This window comes from Sesamum indicum, linkage group LG9 (assembly GCF_026168435.1).
Source record: "Sesamum indicum cultivar Baizhima isolate 11 linkage group LG9, ASM2616843v1, whole genome shotgun sequence".
Classification (NCBI taxonomy): domain Eukaryota; kingdom Viridiplantae; phylum Streptophyta; class Magnoliopsida; order Lamiales; family Pedaliaceae; genus Sesamum; species Sesamum indicum.
Genome location: NC_142665.1, coordinates 2,284,308 through 2,299,358, shown reverse-complemented (window position 1 = coordinate 2,299,358; position 15,051 = coordinate 2,284,308). Strand labels below are relative to the sequence as shown.

The following is a 15,051-nucleotide window of genomic DNA, read 5'->3' as shown; positions in this document are numbered from 1 at the left end:
GATATAATTTTCTGAGAAGTCCCCACACTTTATTAAAATTAAATTGGTGTAGTACCATAAGTTGTTAATGTTATCTTTTGGTACTCGAGCAATCATTGACAGATAATATACGCTAATTATTATGTCGAAAATGAGGTGAGAGAGTGTTGTAATTATTTTATAGCATTATGTTGTCGTGATGTTTTGGGATTGATGTCTGCTTGCCAGATGATTTTATCTGTGTTTTCTACCTAAAAGCTCTCCAATAATTTCCACGCACGTGCTTCATATATATGTTACGATGTTCTGATGATACGATCCGATTAAATCTGATTTGTAAGAAATAAATATTATGAAAATTGCATATGTTTTTGGAATTAAGCATGATTTATGTGTTTAACTTATTGCATTAGGTGGTGGGAAATAGTTAAGTATATTTGTGATTGATGTATATGTTGGTAATACACATTTATTTACAAGGACAAAAAAGTAATTCTATATATGTAAGCTATACAATATATATATATATATATATATCCTAAGACACTATATAATTTCCAACATCACTGTACATACGCAAAATATTATATTTTATATTAAGTTACTATTTATTGATTGGACAACACATTACATATTCCCTATAAAAGATTTTCTCTCTAAGACCTAATTTCACTTCGTGAGCAATCTGCCGAGAGTAAAATTTTCATTTCATCCTTCTACAAAAATCATTACCAGATAAGTGATTATAATATTTTAATATTTGTATTTTAATTTAATTCTTATTATTTAATGGATAGTTATAATGATAATTAGTAATTATAAGATATTGATCGAGTAGTGGTTCAATAAAAATAAAATTTAATATGGAATCACCGATACTCTATTATCTTTTTTAAATTGATACATATAATTCAATGCAATGCAAATCAATTATATCGATTTAAATAAATATAATAACATATATATGTATATGGAAGGAATTATATATATAATTTCGTGTGATAATATAATAAATGTATTGGCTGGCAATTTATAAATATTTGTATCAAGTTTATAAATTTCGAAAATTTGGGGTGGTGATGAGAGTTTTTAGAAATGAATGCATAGTATTTTTAGAAGAAAAAACAATGTGGAAAAATGTGAAAAGAAACAACGTAAGAAGAAGGTAGGCGGCGGAGTAGGTGGAAGGACACCTGTCATGAACTCATTATTACTGATACTGTTTGATATTTATGTACTACTTAACTATTTTCATGGCTATAACCGCACCACCTGTCCCTCTCCTCTCCTTCATTTCTTATACCTACACTTTTTTTTTTAACTTAATTATTTATTACAATTCAAACTTTTCATTAATTAATGCATCTGAATTTTTAGATAACAACCAACGACAATACTTTCTCCTTTTTTTTTCTTTTTTAGCGAATTATTAATTAATGCTTGTTTTCTTCTTTTATAAGAAATATGATTTTTTTTATGTCTAATTATTCTAATAAAAATTAAAACCTCATAATTAATTACAATTGCATAATAATTAATGACTGTAATTTCGATAAGTAATATCAAAATATTAATTATTATTAAACATTACGATACATATTGATTTTAGTTGTAGTTAATCAAGAGTTTTTATATTGATTTGTTTGGTCGTAGTTGATAATATTATTAATGGTAACACATATGAATGTCAAGTAAAAATTCTCATAAATTGTTATTAGTAATAGAGTTTAATGCAATTTACCTTTTTATGATATTATAAATGAACAAATTATTCCTTTATGAAAAAAAATATTAGCAATTTACTCCCTTGAGTTTTCTAACAAGGAGGAAAATTGCTTCATCTTAAAAATATAAAGAAGTAAGTTGTTGCATTTTAAAAAACACAGAAGAATAACTTTTTTCTTTACCCATAGAGGGATAATTTGCGGATTTGCAATATTATATAGATTTCTTTGCACTCTTTCCATTAGTAATATTTGTTGCCACTAAATGTGTATCTTCAATTGTAAACAGTAAAAACAACTTAAAATACTATAGTGACAGTAACAATTTAAAATGCTAGCGGATTCTGACAGAATTAAAAACCTTTTTTTGTGATGAAATAGAAGATATTATCGCATAATTATATTGAGGAAGCTGAAAAAAAATCAAATAATCAAATTTATCAATCCAAATATAACCATATTTTTTTGCGATTAATTGTTGCATCCTTTTACAAGACAAGAAAAATGAATGATAATTGAGAGACAGAACATAGAAAAGTAAAGAAAAATGGTGGGCAAAGAAAAGAAATATAGAGAAGAATTGTTTTATTTTGATATAAAGTAAGTCTAATTATTTGATTAAATATATCCTCATGAGTTTGCAAGACAAGAAGATGATTTGTATGTGTGAACCAATATTAGTAAATTATTTTGTTAAAACAAAACAAAAAGAAAAAACCAACTTTATCAAAATAAGGGATTATAAATCCTTAATAATGAGTGATTTAGATTTATTTGAAAATTTCCATATTTTAAAACAGAGATTTCAAAGCCTTAAAACGATCTCATCTTAAGCTATTTATATATCCGTATAAATCGAAATCATTTCTTTCAAACACTCCCTTCCACTCAAAATCTTTACATCCATGCACACACACAACATATATAGATCCTAAGACAATATATATATGTTTCCTACATAACTCATACTTAATTTCTGGTAATCCGTCGACGCGTTTAAGGAAGACAAACTTATTACATATTTTCCACTGACCACCATCATCATATATGCATCTCATGAACTACTACTACTACTGTTACTACTATATATATACATACATATGGTTCAAGACACGTTGACAAGCACTCAAAACCATCTCAGTAAGTACAAACCAGTACTCTCTTTCTGAGCAGTTTGTTGGACAACCCTGAAAGAAAAGAACACAGAATTCGCAAGAACCAGTTGAAGGGCAGATGGAAATCTTCGTTCTCTTCTTCTATGATGGTCTCGAGTTTAGGCGAATGCGAATAAGGTTTCTTAGGGAAGAGCAGAGGCAACGGGGCGGTTTCCATGCAATGCTCCACTCCTCCAATCTTTCTTGCCATTCGCAGACAACGATATAACCAAGCAATCCGGCCTCGACCAGAAACACGTACGATGAACAACTGATAATCAATCGGACAAGAAGAGAGAGTAAGATAACTAATGTATGAGGCTTAATATATATCCGGTGACTTGAGGGGGTAGATGGTAGAGGGCATTAAATAGACAACTTAGGTGGGAGGAAATATCTAACGGGAGACGAAGAAAAGGATTGAGAGAGGAGAATTGTTGGAAGTGGGGTTGACGGTAATGAGAATGTCCACGCGTGTTTCATGCAACTAGATTCCAACAACAGGACGCAAACGACAAGTACAAATCTTTGTTTCTCATCATATATACACATATATATGTTGTAGCTTAATCAACTCCAGAATTGTTGTTGTGGTGAGTATAAATTAAGGTTATATAAGTTTGAAAGAGTATGTCTGTATGCATGTATGTATGTATCTATCTATTACGCAATCAGGGGGGTTGCATGCTTCACACGTAGTTGTTATGTTTCGAAGAATTCTTACCTACGAGGACTGCTCGCATTTATTGTTTGTCTGTACCTTGCATTTCACAATCTCCTCACAGAACTATATTGTGCCATTTCAAGAATTTGTTGACCCACGTAATACAACCAGGATTGAACTACTTACAAGATAAATCTAATTATTTAGATAAAGTAATTAATCACTTGACAAATATATCATATTTGCTATATAATTGATTTAAAGTCAATCAAATTTGATTTAGATAAAAATCTTCAACCCGCGCTACCAGTTGCTAGCAACTAGTTTTAAGTGTTTTGATCCTCACATCACATGAATGAACATATATATATATATACAATATGGTCAGCAATATAGAGTGTTAGTTTATAACTTTTCTAAAACTTGCTATCAGATGTAAATAAGAAGTTAACAAAATGTTGTTTAATAATTTATTTTTAAAAAAAATAACTTCTAAACTATTGTTAAAAAATACCTTATTTGTTAAACCATTAGCAATCTCCATCGATTCTATTCATATTACTTACAAAAGTTACTATTATTAATATTTTATTCAAACACTTTGAAAATTTATTTTAATATTAAAATGCGATATTTTATAAGTAAAAATATATTATAAAATATATAAATTGTAAAGTGTTTGCGTGCCCTGATTGTCCACTTCCACTTCCATTTCAATGAAGAAGCCAAGTCTAACAGTGGCTAGGAAGGCCTGAGACTGAGAGCATCATAGTGTTTTTTTCTATCAAATGCTTTCTAGATATGCCAATCCTACACCAGGAAGATCTACTTCTTAACGGAGCATCACTCTTAACTTGCTTTCTGCTTAATTGCCAACCAAATTTCCAGCCGAAGCTAACAGTACTAAACGCTAACCGTTGTAGTTATCCCAACTTAAAATTCAAATTTTCAAAATCAGCATCCAAAATCATGGATAGACTTTTAGCAAAAAGCATTAACTGCAGGATATCACAACCTGTACACGGTTCTTCCTGTATATCAACAAACAAAAAGAGAGCACAAACCGCTTTGTGCAACCCATGTGAAGAAATGGTGATGACATTGATCACCCTATTTCTGGGTAATATAAACGAAAACTGCAATAGTTGAAAGACGCCAGCACAACTAAGAACGGCCAGTGCAAGAATTCTGAAAAAATGTGTAAGCACTTGAAAGGGTTGCAGCATAAACATATAAAAATTGATGAACATTGAAGGTCTACAATCTACATGCATTACTGCAATTCATTAGAAACACATCATTTGGCGATTTATCACTAGAAATGGCATCATACCAAGTAATAATCATCTGAACCTCTCTGTTCCTAAAGAGGAGATTTTCAACACAAAATTATTCAAGGTATTGTATATATCTCCTTGTAGCAGTAATTTTGGTGATACAGGACACCAATCCAAAGCCAAGGACTGGAACAGTAGTTTATAAAGGAATAACGTAGCATGAGACATGATATTCTCTAGAAATAGGAGGGCAAGCACAAAAGTTCATACATTAATACAGAAGTGGGGTTGTAAACCTCTCGAGAAAAAAATTTCTCGTTCACACATAATCATTATTCTCGGATGAATGATGGGAACAAATCATAGCAATGCACCAATCCCTCTTCTCCATACATGAAACATCTCAACAAAGAAAACTGACAACTGTGGCCTTACCAAAATAAGATGACTGTAAATTAATAACATATTTGGGATGGTGAAACAAAAAGTTGCCCATTTTCCTTAGAATCAAAGAGTTGCTTGTTCAAGAGGGCTTGTTACCTATAATGTACACCGACTATTCATGCTTGTTCCTCACGAGCACAGGACTCACAGATCACTAAAAGCAAATAAATGCAAATCCAAAATTGCTGTTTAAAAGATGTCAAATGACTCTTAGAGGCTAGAGCAACTGCCACCCCAACAAACAAGAATGTCGACAAATGACTCTTAGAGCAGCCACCGGGCCCCTGTGCCACCAACAAGCACTTCTAGGTAAACAAAACAGAAGGGAATATGGACACAATGATGGAATCCCATTTTCAGCTGATAATTATCTTACAAACATTTCAAGCAGCTGTTGCTTATAGACATCACTGTTCTTTTACGGGTATAAGTTTAGCGGTTCCTGAGTTTCTAAGCTATTTTTGAGTACACCCTTCAACTGATTTTAAGAACCTGTTCCAACATCAAAGTGCAAAAGATAAAGTCCAAACTGTAATCCGCATCAAGCACAAATTGTCTAATCAGAAACCAGAAGACAAGCAACCATACCTAGTACCACATGAAAAAAAAAACTAGAGTTTTATGAAAAGATAAACATCTCCAACCTACAATATAATGTAACAGCACTAACCATTAACAGCATTTCTCTTTCATCTTAATGTTCCCACGTTGCATCAAAAAATCGCTCATAACAGTTTACTCCTCAAAACTGTTGGTAATTAAAACACAATAAACAACAAAAATTATACGAAATTTGATTCGAAACTAAATTCCTAGCTTAACCTTGAGCTCAATCTTGGGGGATTTCCACATCTCCATCGGTAATCTCCTGCTGCAAATCCTTTGGGTCCTTGCCATCCACCGTGCACCCAACAGAAACACACGTGCCGAGAATCTCCTTCACGGTACCAGCCAAATCCTTAGCCATGGAGCGAGGGCTCATCACCTTAGCAATCTCGATTACATCATCAAGCGAGATATTGCCATTGTGCTTGATGTTCTTGGTCTTCTTACGATCGCGCTCCGGCTCCTTGAGTGCCTTGATGACTAAAGCGGCGGCGGAGGGAACGACGGTAACCTTGGCCTGACGGTTTTGGACGGTGAGCTTGACAGTGACACGGAGGCCCTTCCAATCCTTGGCGGTCTCCTTGGCGATGTCTTCACCGATTTTTTTAGGGGAGAGACCGAGGGGACCGATCTTAGGGGCCAGGGAACTGGCGGCACCTACTTCTCCGCCGGTGACTCGGACGTAAACGTCAACGACCTGGGTGGGATCGAACTTGGGCGGCATTGTTGGTCGTGTTGGAGAGAGTGATTAGGGGAAGGACAGTGCAACTGCAAACCAACAAAGAGAGAGAGAGAGCGAGGGATGTAAGGTAGGGTTTTAAGTGTCAGCTGAGAGTGAGTCCTGAGAGGCCCAACAAAAAGGCTTTCTGAAGATTTGGGCTTCTTTTCCATGAGGACTCAAAATTGGGCTTGAGATTGGGCCTCAGTTAGTATTTTTCCGATTTATTGCATTTACATCAAACAATGTTAATGATAAAGGTGAGTGTAACTGGATGTTGTTCCTGTCATTAGGAAGTAAAAGACTGCTTCCTATCTATAATCCTGGATTCTTATCTTTTTTTTCCAATTTTTACTATGATCAAAGCTTTAATTATCCATCCAGCCGGCATGCAGGTTGTATAATGGTTGTTGAATCAATTAAGTACCAAAGAAACTTTCACTATTCATGTTTTCTAACGCATCCTCCTCTCCTATTGCCCAAGGTGTTTGCTTAATGGCCTTCATCTAATAATAATCAATTTATGGTCACTAATAATTGGCAAAAACATATTATTATTACAGAGATACCACAACCTGGCCGCCCCCAATTCTTACCCTATCAAATAATTTTGACGAGAAACCACCACATCACTCTGCCCTACTTGCACCAACCGAGAGATATGAATGAGGAGCGGAGCAGAGCACCCATATTGACATTTGAACAAGAATTCAAATTACCTCCCTGTACCACTAATTCTAGTTGTAAGCACCAATCATATCCCAGGCACAGGGGACAGACAGTTCATCAAGGATAAAAGAACGCATTGAGATGCAGAGCAATAATGTGCATGCACAATGCAAACTCATAAAAATTAACCTAAAAATGATGAAAAATGTGAAACTGTTGAAAGAAAAATTCACATTCACACATAACTCATTACTTGAAGATGAATGGTGGGAACAAATCATCTCAGACATTCACCAATTTCTCACCACGTTACATGGTCACATGATCTTATCAGACGAAACTGCAAACTGAAACTTTACCAAAGAACAGGTGTTCTGTAACTAATAACCCTTTTCGGCTGACCAAACAAAAGTTGGTTATCTAGACTGCTTGTCTTTCTACTCCTAATTTACACCATCCACCAAACACTTTACTCATGCTTGCTACCTACCCGACTCAGAATTCACATAAGGCGAACAAATGCAAACCCCTCACCATGTTTCAGTGGATGACAAATGAGACTTATAGCAATTACCAGGGCCACCAGTAAAACCTTCCCATGTAAAACCAAAGAGAAGAGACTATAGACTCAATAATAGACCCCATTTGCAGTTCACAAATTATCAAACATTTCATGCACCTGTCTACACTTATACCATGTGGTCCTTACAAGTTTAGCAGGACTTGTCCAAAGAGCAGAAATGGTTCTGAGTTCTAACTAATTTACTCCTACACTCATCAACTGATTTCAAGCGCCTGCTCAAGTACCAAACTCCAGATGTGATCTTAATGATCGTTCACAGTAACCAAATTCCCTAATTAGAGAAGCCATATCCAAAAACCATAGCACATGAAACTAAATCTAGAATTACTTGGAAAAATAAGCATCTCCAACTTACACTGTAATGTAACAGCATGTTTCTCGATTTTCCACCATGCATCCCAAAAATCCTTATCACAGGTTCATCCTCAAAATCATTCGTAACTAAAACACAATGAAAAACAAAAATTGTGTGAAATTTGAAATCAAATTCCATGCTTAACCTTCAGCTCAATCTTGGGGAACTTCCACATCTCCATCGGTAATCTCCTGCTGCAAATCCTTCGGGTCCTTGCCATCCACCGTGCACCCTACAGAAACACACGTGCCGAGAATCTCCTTCACCGTACCAGCCAAATCCTTAGCCATGGAGCGAGGCCTCATCACCTTAGCAATCTCGATAACATCATCAAGCGAGATATTGCCATTGTGCTTGATGTTCTTCGTCTTCTTACGGTCGCGCTCCGGCTCCTTGAGTGCCTTGATGACTAAAGCGGCGGCGGAGGGCACAACGGTCACCTTAGCCTGACGGTTTTGGACGGTGAGCTTGACAGTGACGCGGAGGCCCTTCCAATCCTTGGCGGTTTCCTTGGCAATGTCTTCACCAATTTTCTTGGGCGATAGACCGAGCGGACCGATCTTAGGGGCGAGAGAACTGGCAGCACCGACTTCTCCGCCGGTGACCCGGACGAACACGTCGACAACCTGAGTGGGATCAAACTTCGGCGGCATCGTCGGCGATGGGTAGGGTATGAGGATGCTCAGGGAGTGAAGAGTGGAGAGGCAATTGGAAACCAAAAACGAGCAAAGACGAATTGTGGTTTTAGATTATGTGATAAGAGAGAAATGATAGTAGAAGCCCATTTTGAGGGAGAGATTTGGGCCTTTTTGTTGGATCATAATATTTAGGAGTCTACTTCTTAGGATGGGCTTTGATATTTAGAGCGTGTTTAATGAGTCTATTAATTCTTCAAAACATCATATAACATGTTAAAGAAAGAATTTATAATTTATTGAAAAGTATTCAATAATATTTTTGTAAACAGAGATTGTAAACTCATTCTAAGAAGTTTCCACACATTAACAAGCTCATTAATTTCAATCATATTACTTACAAAATCACTACTTCAAACAACTTATAAGTTTCGTTTTTTACTTTTACTACACACTTTTTCTTTATGTTTTTATTTTTAAATTAAAATCTAACATCTTACAAGTTTTTATAAAAGTATCTTATAAAATATATAAAAAGATATTTTAAATAAGTTTAGTTGACGTACGTCCGTCATGTATTCAACTCTTTACACGGCTATGACTGCACCACAAGTCTTCTCCTAGAAGACGGCTGTTTAAGAAAAATAATTCGTTCTCTTCTGCATTTCAGGCCAAGCAATAGAGAGTATTAACAAATGAACCTTATATGATACAAATAAGAACATCCACGAACATGTGAATCCAATAATGAAGGGATGAAAAAAGATGTGAACAAATCATCCAGGATACACACCAATCCTTGTATCCTCAGATGAAGTCATCTCACCGAAAACATTTCCCCTGAGAGAACTTAATAACGAAAGCGAAGTTCCAGTCAAACAGAACGCCGTGCACCAACAAATGGGCACCAACAAACCAGCAAAGTTCCAGTCAAACAGAACGCCGTGCACCAACAAATGGGCACCAACAAACCAGCGAAGTTCCAGTCAAACAGAACGCCCGTGCACCAACAAACCAATTCCGGATTGGTAAACATTAGATGCTTATAAGCATTGTGGTTCTTCATGTGTTTATAAGCACCAAAACATCTTGGATTCACTTAGAATGAACAACAAAAAGCCCAAATTATTGTTTTGAGGAATGTAAGATGACTCTGATAGCAGCCGCCGGTGCCACCAGGAAGACCTTATGGTGTAAAAAAAGAAAAGAGAGAAACGCAATGGGCACATGAACAAACTGCAGCATTTTCAGCTTATAATAATCAGCCGAACATTTCATGCTACTGTTGCAATTAGACAGTGTGATCCTTTAACTGGTCACAAGTTCAGCAGAAGAACCATGAAAGGACAAATATCTCTGCACTCTTCAACTGATTTCAAACCCCATTTCGACTACCAAATTGCTGAAGTTAAAACCCAAAATGATAACTCACAGAATGCACAATTTGCTCTAGTCTGAAGCTACATCAACGCACAACCATAGAACATAACATAGAAACTATAAAATTTTCCGGAAAAAATTAAGCATCTTCAACCTCAATATAATGTAACAGTACTGATATCATTAACAAGACATTTCATCTTAATGTTCCCAACTTGGGCCAAAAAATCCTCTAACAGTTCCCTCAAATCCATTCGTAATAAAACACAGTAAAAGATGATAATTATATGAAATTGGAAACAAAACTCCAAACTTAACCTTCATCTCAATCTTGGGGAATTTCCACATCTCCATCGGTGATCTCCTGCTGCAAGTCCTTTGGATCCTTGCCATCAACGGTGCAGCCAACGGAAACACACGTACCGAGAATCTCCTTAACGGTGCCCGCCAAATCCTTAGCCATCGAGCGAGGTCTCATTACCTTAGCAATCTCGATTACATCATCAAGCGAGATATTGCCATTGTGCTTGATGTTCTTAGTCTTCTTACGGTCGCGCTCCGGCTCCTTGAGTGCCTTGATGACTAAAGCGGCGGCGGAGGGCACAACGGTTACCTTAGCCTGACGGTTTTGGACGGTGAGCTTGACAGTGACGCGAAGGCCCTTCCAATCCTTGGCGGTTTCCTTGGCAATGTCTTCACCGATCTTCTTGGGAGATAGACCGAGGGGACCGATCTTAGGGGCGAGGGAACTGGCAGCACCGACTTCTCCTCCGGTTACACGGACGAACACGTCGACGACCTGGGTGGGATCGAACTTCGGCGGCATTTTTGGCGGTGGCTAGGGTTTGAGTGTGAGAGAGCGGAGATGAAGAGGAAACCGAAACCAGAGTTGTAGCAAGCAAGCAAGCTAGGGTTTTAGAGCGTAGGCTGAAACGACTCGGAGAAGTCCATTTTCAGGAATTGGGCTGGATCACGAAATTATTGTAGAATGGGGTGACTTTTCCAATTGGGCTCAAATTTTAGCAGACATCCTAATACAAAGGCCCATGTTATTTGGACCATATTCCCCAACAAATAGTCCCATTTCTCACAATATTATTATATTTATAATTATATATACCACAAGTTAGAGAAATTTATTAAATAATAATAAATAACATTATAGGATTATTATTTTTTATTTCTATGACCTTCAATTAATAATCATAGAAATTTTTATATACTTTCTAGGTTGTGAATAAATATTACAAGTATTTATTATTTTGAATGTATTACTCATCAATTATTAAATATTCCGACTAAAATTTCTTTTGAAAACTATAATCTAAAATCAAATCATTTGAATTTTAACGCCATTGTATAAATTTACTATGAAGGCTTGTGTACATATGTCCTTGTTTTCTATAATTTTTTCATATAAAATACACTTCATCTCAAATATTTATAATATGCTATATTTTACAAGTCAAGTCTAAATTCGTTCATTAGTCGGGATTAGTTTCTAATAGTTAGTTGAAGTTTTCGAAAAAATATAATAAGGATTTTGTAAATATTTTAAAATGATAAAATTTTGAGTTCGAACATCAGAGAGATGATTTGTTTTTTTAGAGATATTTTGAAAGAATCTTTGTTATTATTATTATTATATTAGGCATAGAATAATTAAAGAGGTGGAAAATGGATGGAGAAAATATGTAGAGTTGTCAAATCAGTAGAAAAGGAAAATGATAATGTTAGAGAAGAAGAAGCGTCACAAAGTAGCAACTTGCAACTCACAGCTCTTAAATCGCTACTTTGAAATCAACAAAGCAATGACCAATTTCTTCACTAGTCATTTTCCAAGAAAGGCTGTACAAGAAATCATCCTCAAGCTGGACAATACTACCACAATTATGTCCCTTTTTTTTCTTTTATTCGATTACAATTCTTTTATACATTGGTAATTATTAATAATTAATTAATATACACTAATTATTAATATTAAATCTATATAATTAGGTAATTTTTAGTATTATATTAAATCAACAACTACTATTAAAAAAATATTCATAAAATTTATTAGACTCAAAAAAATCATGTGATCTCAACTTTATCGATTGAACATACTGTACTTGGCACAATTATATATGTATGTAGGCCATATATTCCCTTCTATCTTTATATATATATGCAATTTGATGTTGTGAAATCGAAAGCCTAGAGTCTAGACCCCCACCCCACGAGCTTTTTTGCTTCAATGATTTTTGGTGTGAATTCTATTGTGGGTTTATTATTGTTAGGAACGACTAAAAGATAAATCAGATATTTAATTGTTAATTCGACATTCATCAGTAAATTCGGTAAAAAAAAAAAAAAAAACAACATTTAACACAATTTATTGTTTAATAATCTTTGAAATTCAACTCAAATTTGATTCAATTAGTAAATAAATAATACGAAAAAAATATACTAAAAAATTATTCGAGTTCGACTCCTATTCAATTCAGCTTCATTAACTCATCAAGCTCCATTTGATACAAAACAACCAAATCTCAAATGTAATATTTCAATCTCGATAACAATACACGCAAATTTTAAGAAGAAATGCAAGCAGTCTCGCTATGACACAACAAATGAGCAAATTACCCATTTAGAAAAAAATAGTAAAAAAATATATAGAGGTAAATATCAAATTAGGGGTATAATTCTATTAAACCTAAATTTTAATAATAACATATTCAGCTCGACTGGATCCATTTACATCTCTAATACTAGAGATATACATCGTTCTGACTAATCAATCATGAAAAAGTGTGGGCTACTGAGTGTGAACATAATATGTAACATCCACCAGTTAGTTTTGATTGTCCGAAAATTTTTTATTTTATAGCAGATATTTAGTTGTACTAAACTCAAGTCATTTTAGTATATGTGCTGATATTTTGGCTTGTTTTGTTAAGTGTCTCAACGTGGAAAAACAATTTCAAGTTGCATGCATGCATACGTGTGTATATATATAAATATATATAGCTATTAGATCTATTTATTTATTTGTTTATCATTGTAATGTTACATAGTATAAAGTATGTTATACGCTAATTTAAACCCAATCACATGACCTTACTATCTACGATTCCCGAAACCCAAACGGATAAAATTTTAATGCAAGTTTTACAGAATAAAGCAACTCTTTAATCGGGATTAGATTTCGTGTACCAAAAGAAAAACCAACCTACACAACACAAATACAAAAAATAATTTCTTACAACATGGATTAATTAACGTTTTTTCTTTTCGGGTGTGAATGGATTATAATAATATTTATAAATTTCATTAGTTAAAAATACATAATACAATAATCATCAGCATTAAATATTTATAATTAATCAATAATTATTATTATTATAATTTAAAATAAATCACGAATATCGTGAACCTCAACTTCATCAAATACTTTAGGTGTGGTTGCACATGAATTAACTTTCTCTTGTCTGAAAAGAGTTTGCAAGTTGCGTAAAATACTATGATATGCCAAATTCTTTATTACAAAATAGTACGAATCTAATAAATGAGCAGAGTCGTAATACAATATGAATTATGATGCTTGTTCTTATCCGTTAATAAAAGTTGTATGTATTTGTGAAGTACACTTTTCTGCAAATAATTGAAAATTGCTGTTATTTTTTTAAAATTAAGCCAACAATAATTGTACTTTTCAAGTGCAATTGAGTAAACAGTCACCAATTGTAATGATACAATAAATGTTTATCCAAAACCTAAAGCTTATATCAAAATTATTTTAAATGTTAATTCAATGTGGTGTAAATAAAACAAAAAAATCAAATCCCTATTAGTTATTAATGAATAGTTATCTTTAAGTTGATGTCACGATTATAAAATTGAAACATATGGTGACATATGCAAACTATTTTTTCACAATTTACAATAAATGCAAGCACAATGTTGCCTCAATATTTATACAAAATGTCGAATAAGGTGTAAAAAAAAAAAATATATATATATATATATATATGTATTAGGTTAGTATTTCTGGTCTAAATTTTAACTAGAGTGGCACAGTCATAAATGAAGAATTTTTAAAAATGATGTAAGTGAAATTTAAAAAAAAAAAAGAAAAAATATATAATTTTGTATTTTTATACTGGGTCTAAGTGTTAATTAACCCGGTAAATTAAGTACCATTAGTTGAATTTAAATAATTACTACTTGCCATAACAAAAATATGTATTTCACCAAATCATGAAAAATGTAATAAAAAAACCAATATTATTGTTGTTTTATTTTTCATAGGAAGGCAATAGAGAGGATAAATATGTAATAAACAAAATATCACATAATTGCTCGTTTATCTTAATACGGGGTAAATTTTATTTAACCCTTATTATTATTATTATTATCTTATAATTTAACGAATACTTATTTAATCAGGGGAAATAAACAAAATATATAAATATGTTGGGAAAAGTGAAGAAATGGAGAGAATAAAGAAGTTTGGTAGTGGAACATCGCAATCATCTCCTTCCATCTTTCCCAATTATACATAAAGAAGAAAATAAGGGTTTCGATTGGTAGATCCCATTCACAACATTATGGTAGCCTATTAGCCTACCAGTAGGTTAGTTCACCACCCTTCAACTTTCTCTTCTTTATTTTACTTTTTTTAATGAAAGTGACAATTTATTATTATTTTTAAATAAATTAATTATAATCACGAATATCAAATATTCGTATCTAACAATTATCAATAATTATAATAATTATATATTAATTATCACTATCATATAATTATATCTGATCAACACATATTATTAAAATAGAATAATATCTTACCCGTCGACAGAGTTCAAACCTATGACCATAGAA

General features: G+C 33.6%; 1 protein-coding gene and 2 pseudogenes across 1 annotated transcript; all 3 read right to left on the bottom strand.

Annotated features, from left to right (window-relative positions):
• Positions 1-5,841: 5,841 nt before the first annotated feature.
• On the bottom strand, positions 5,842-6,666 carry LOC105170299 (large ribosomal subunit protein uL11). Its single transcript, XM_020696760.2, has one exon. It carries the CDS (start codon positions 6,570-6,572, stop codon positions 6,072-6,074), a length of 501 nt encoding a protein of 166 aa, XP_020552419.1. The 5' UTR covers positions 6,573-6,666; the 3' UTR covers positions 5,842-6,071.
• A 1,454-nt stretch (positions 6,667-8,120) lies between these two features.
• On the bottom strand, positions 8,121-8,937 carry LOC105170300 (large ribosomal subunit protein uL11 pseudogene; annotated as a pseudogene).
• Positions 8,938-10,313: 1,376 nt separating this feature from the next.
• Positions 10,314-11,097, bottom strand: LOC105170297 (large ribosomal subunit protein uL11 pseudogene; annotated as a pseudogene).
• Between the last annotated feature and the right edge of the window lie 3,954 nt (positions 11,098-15,051).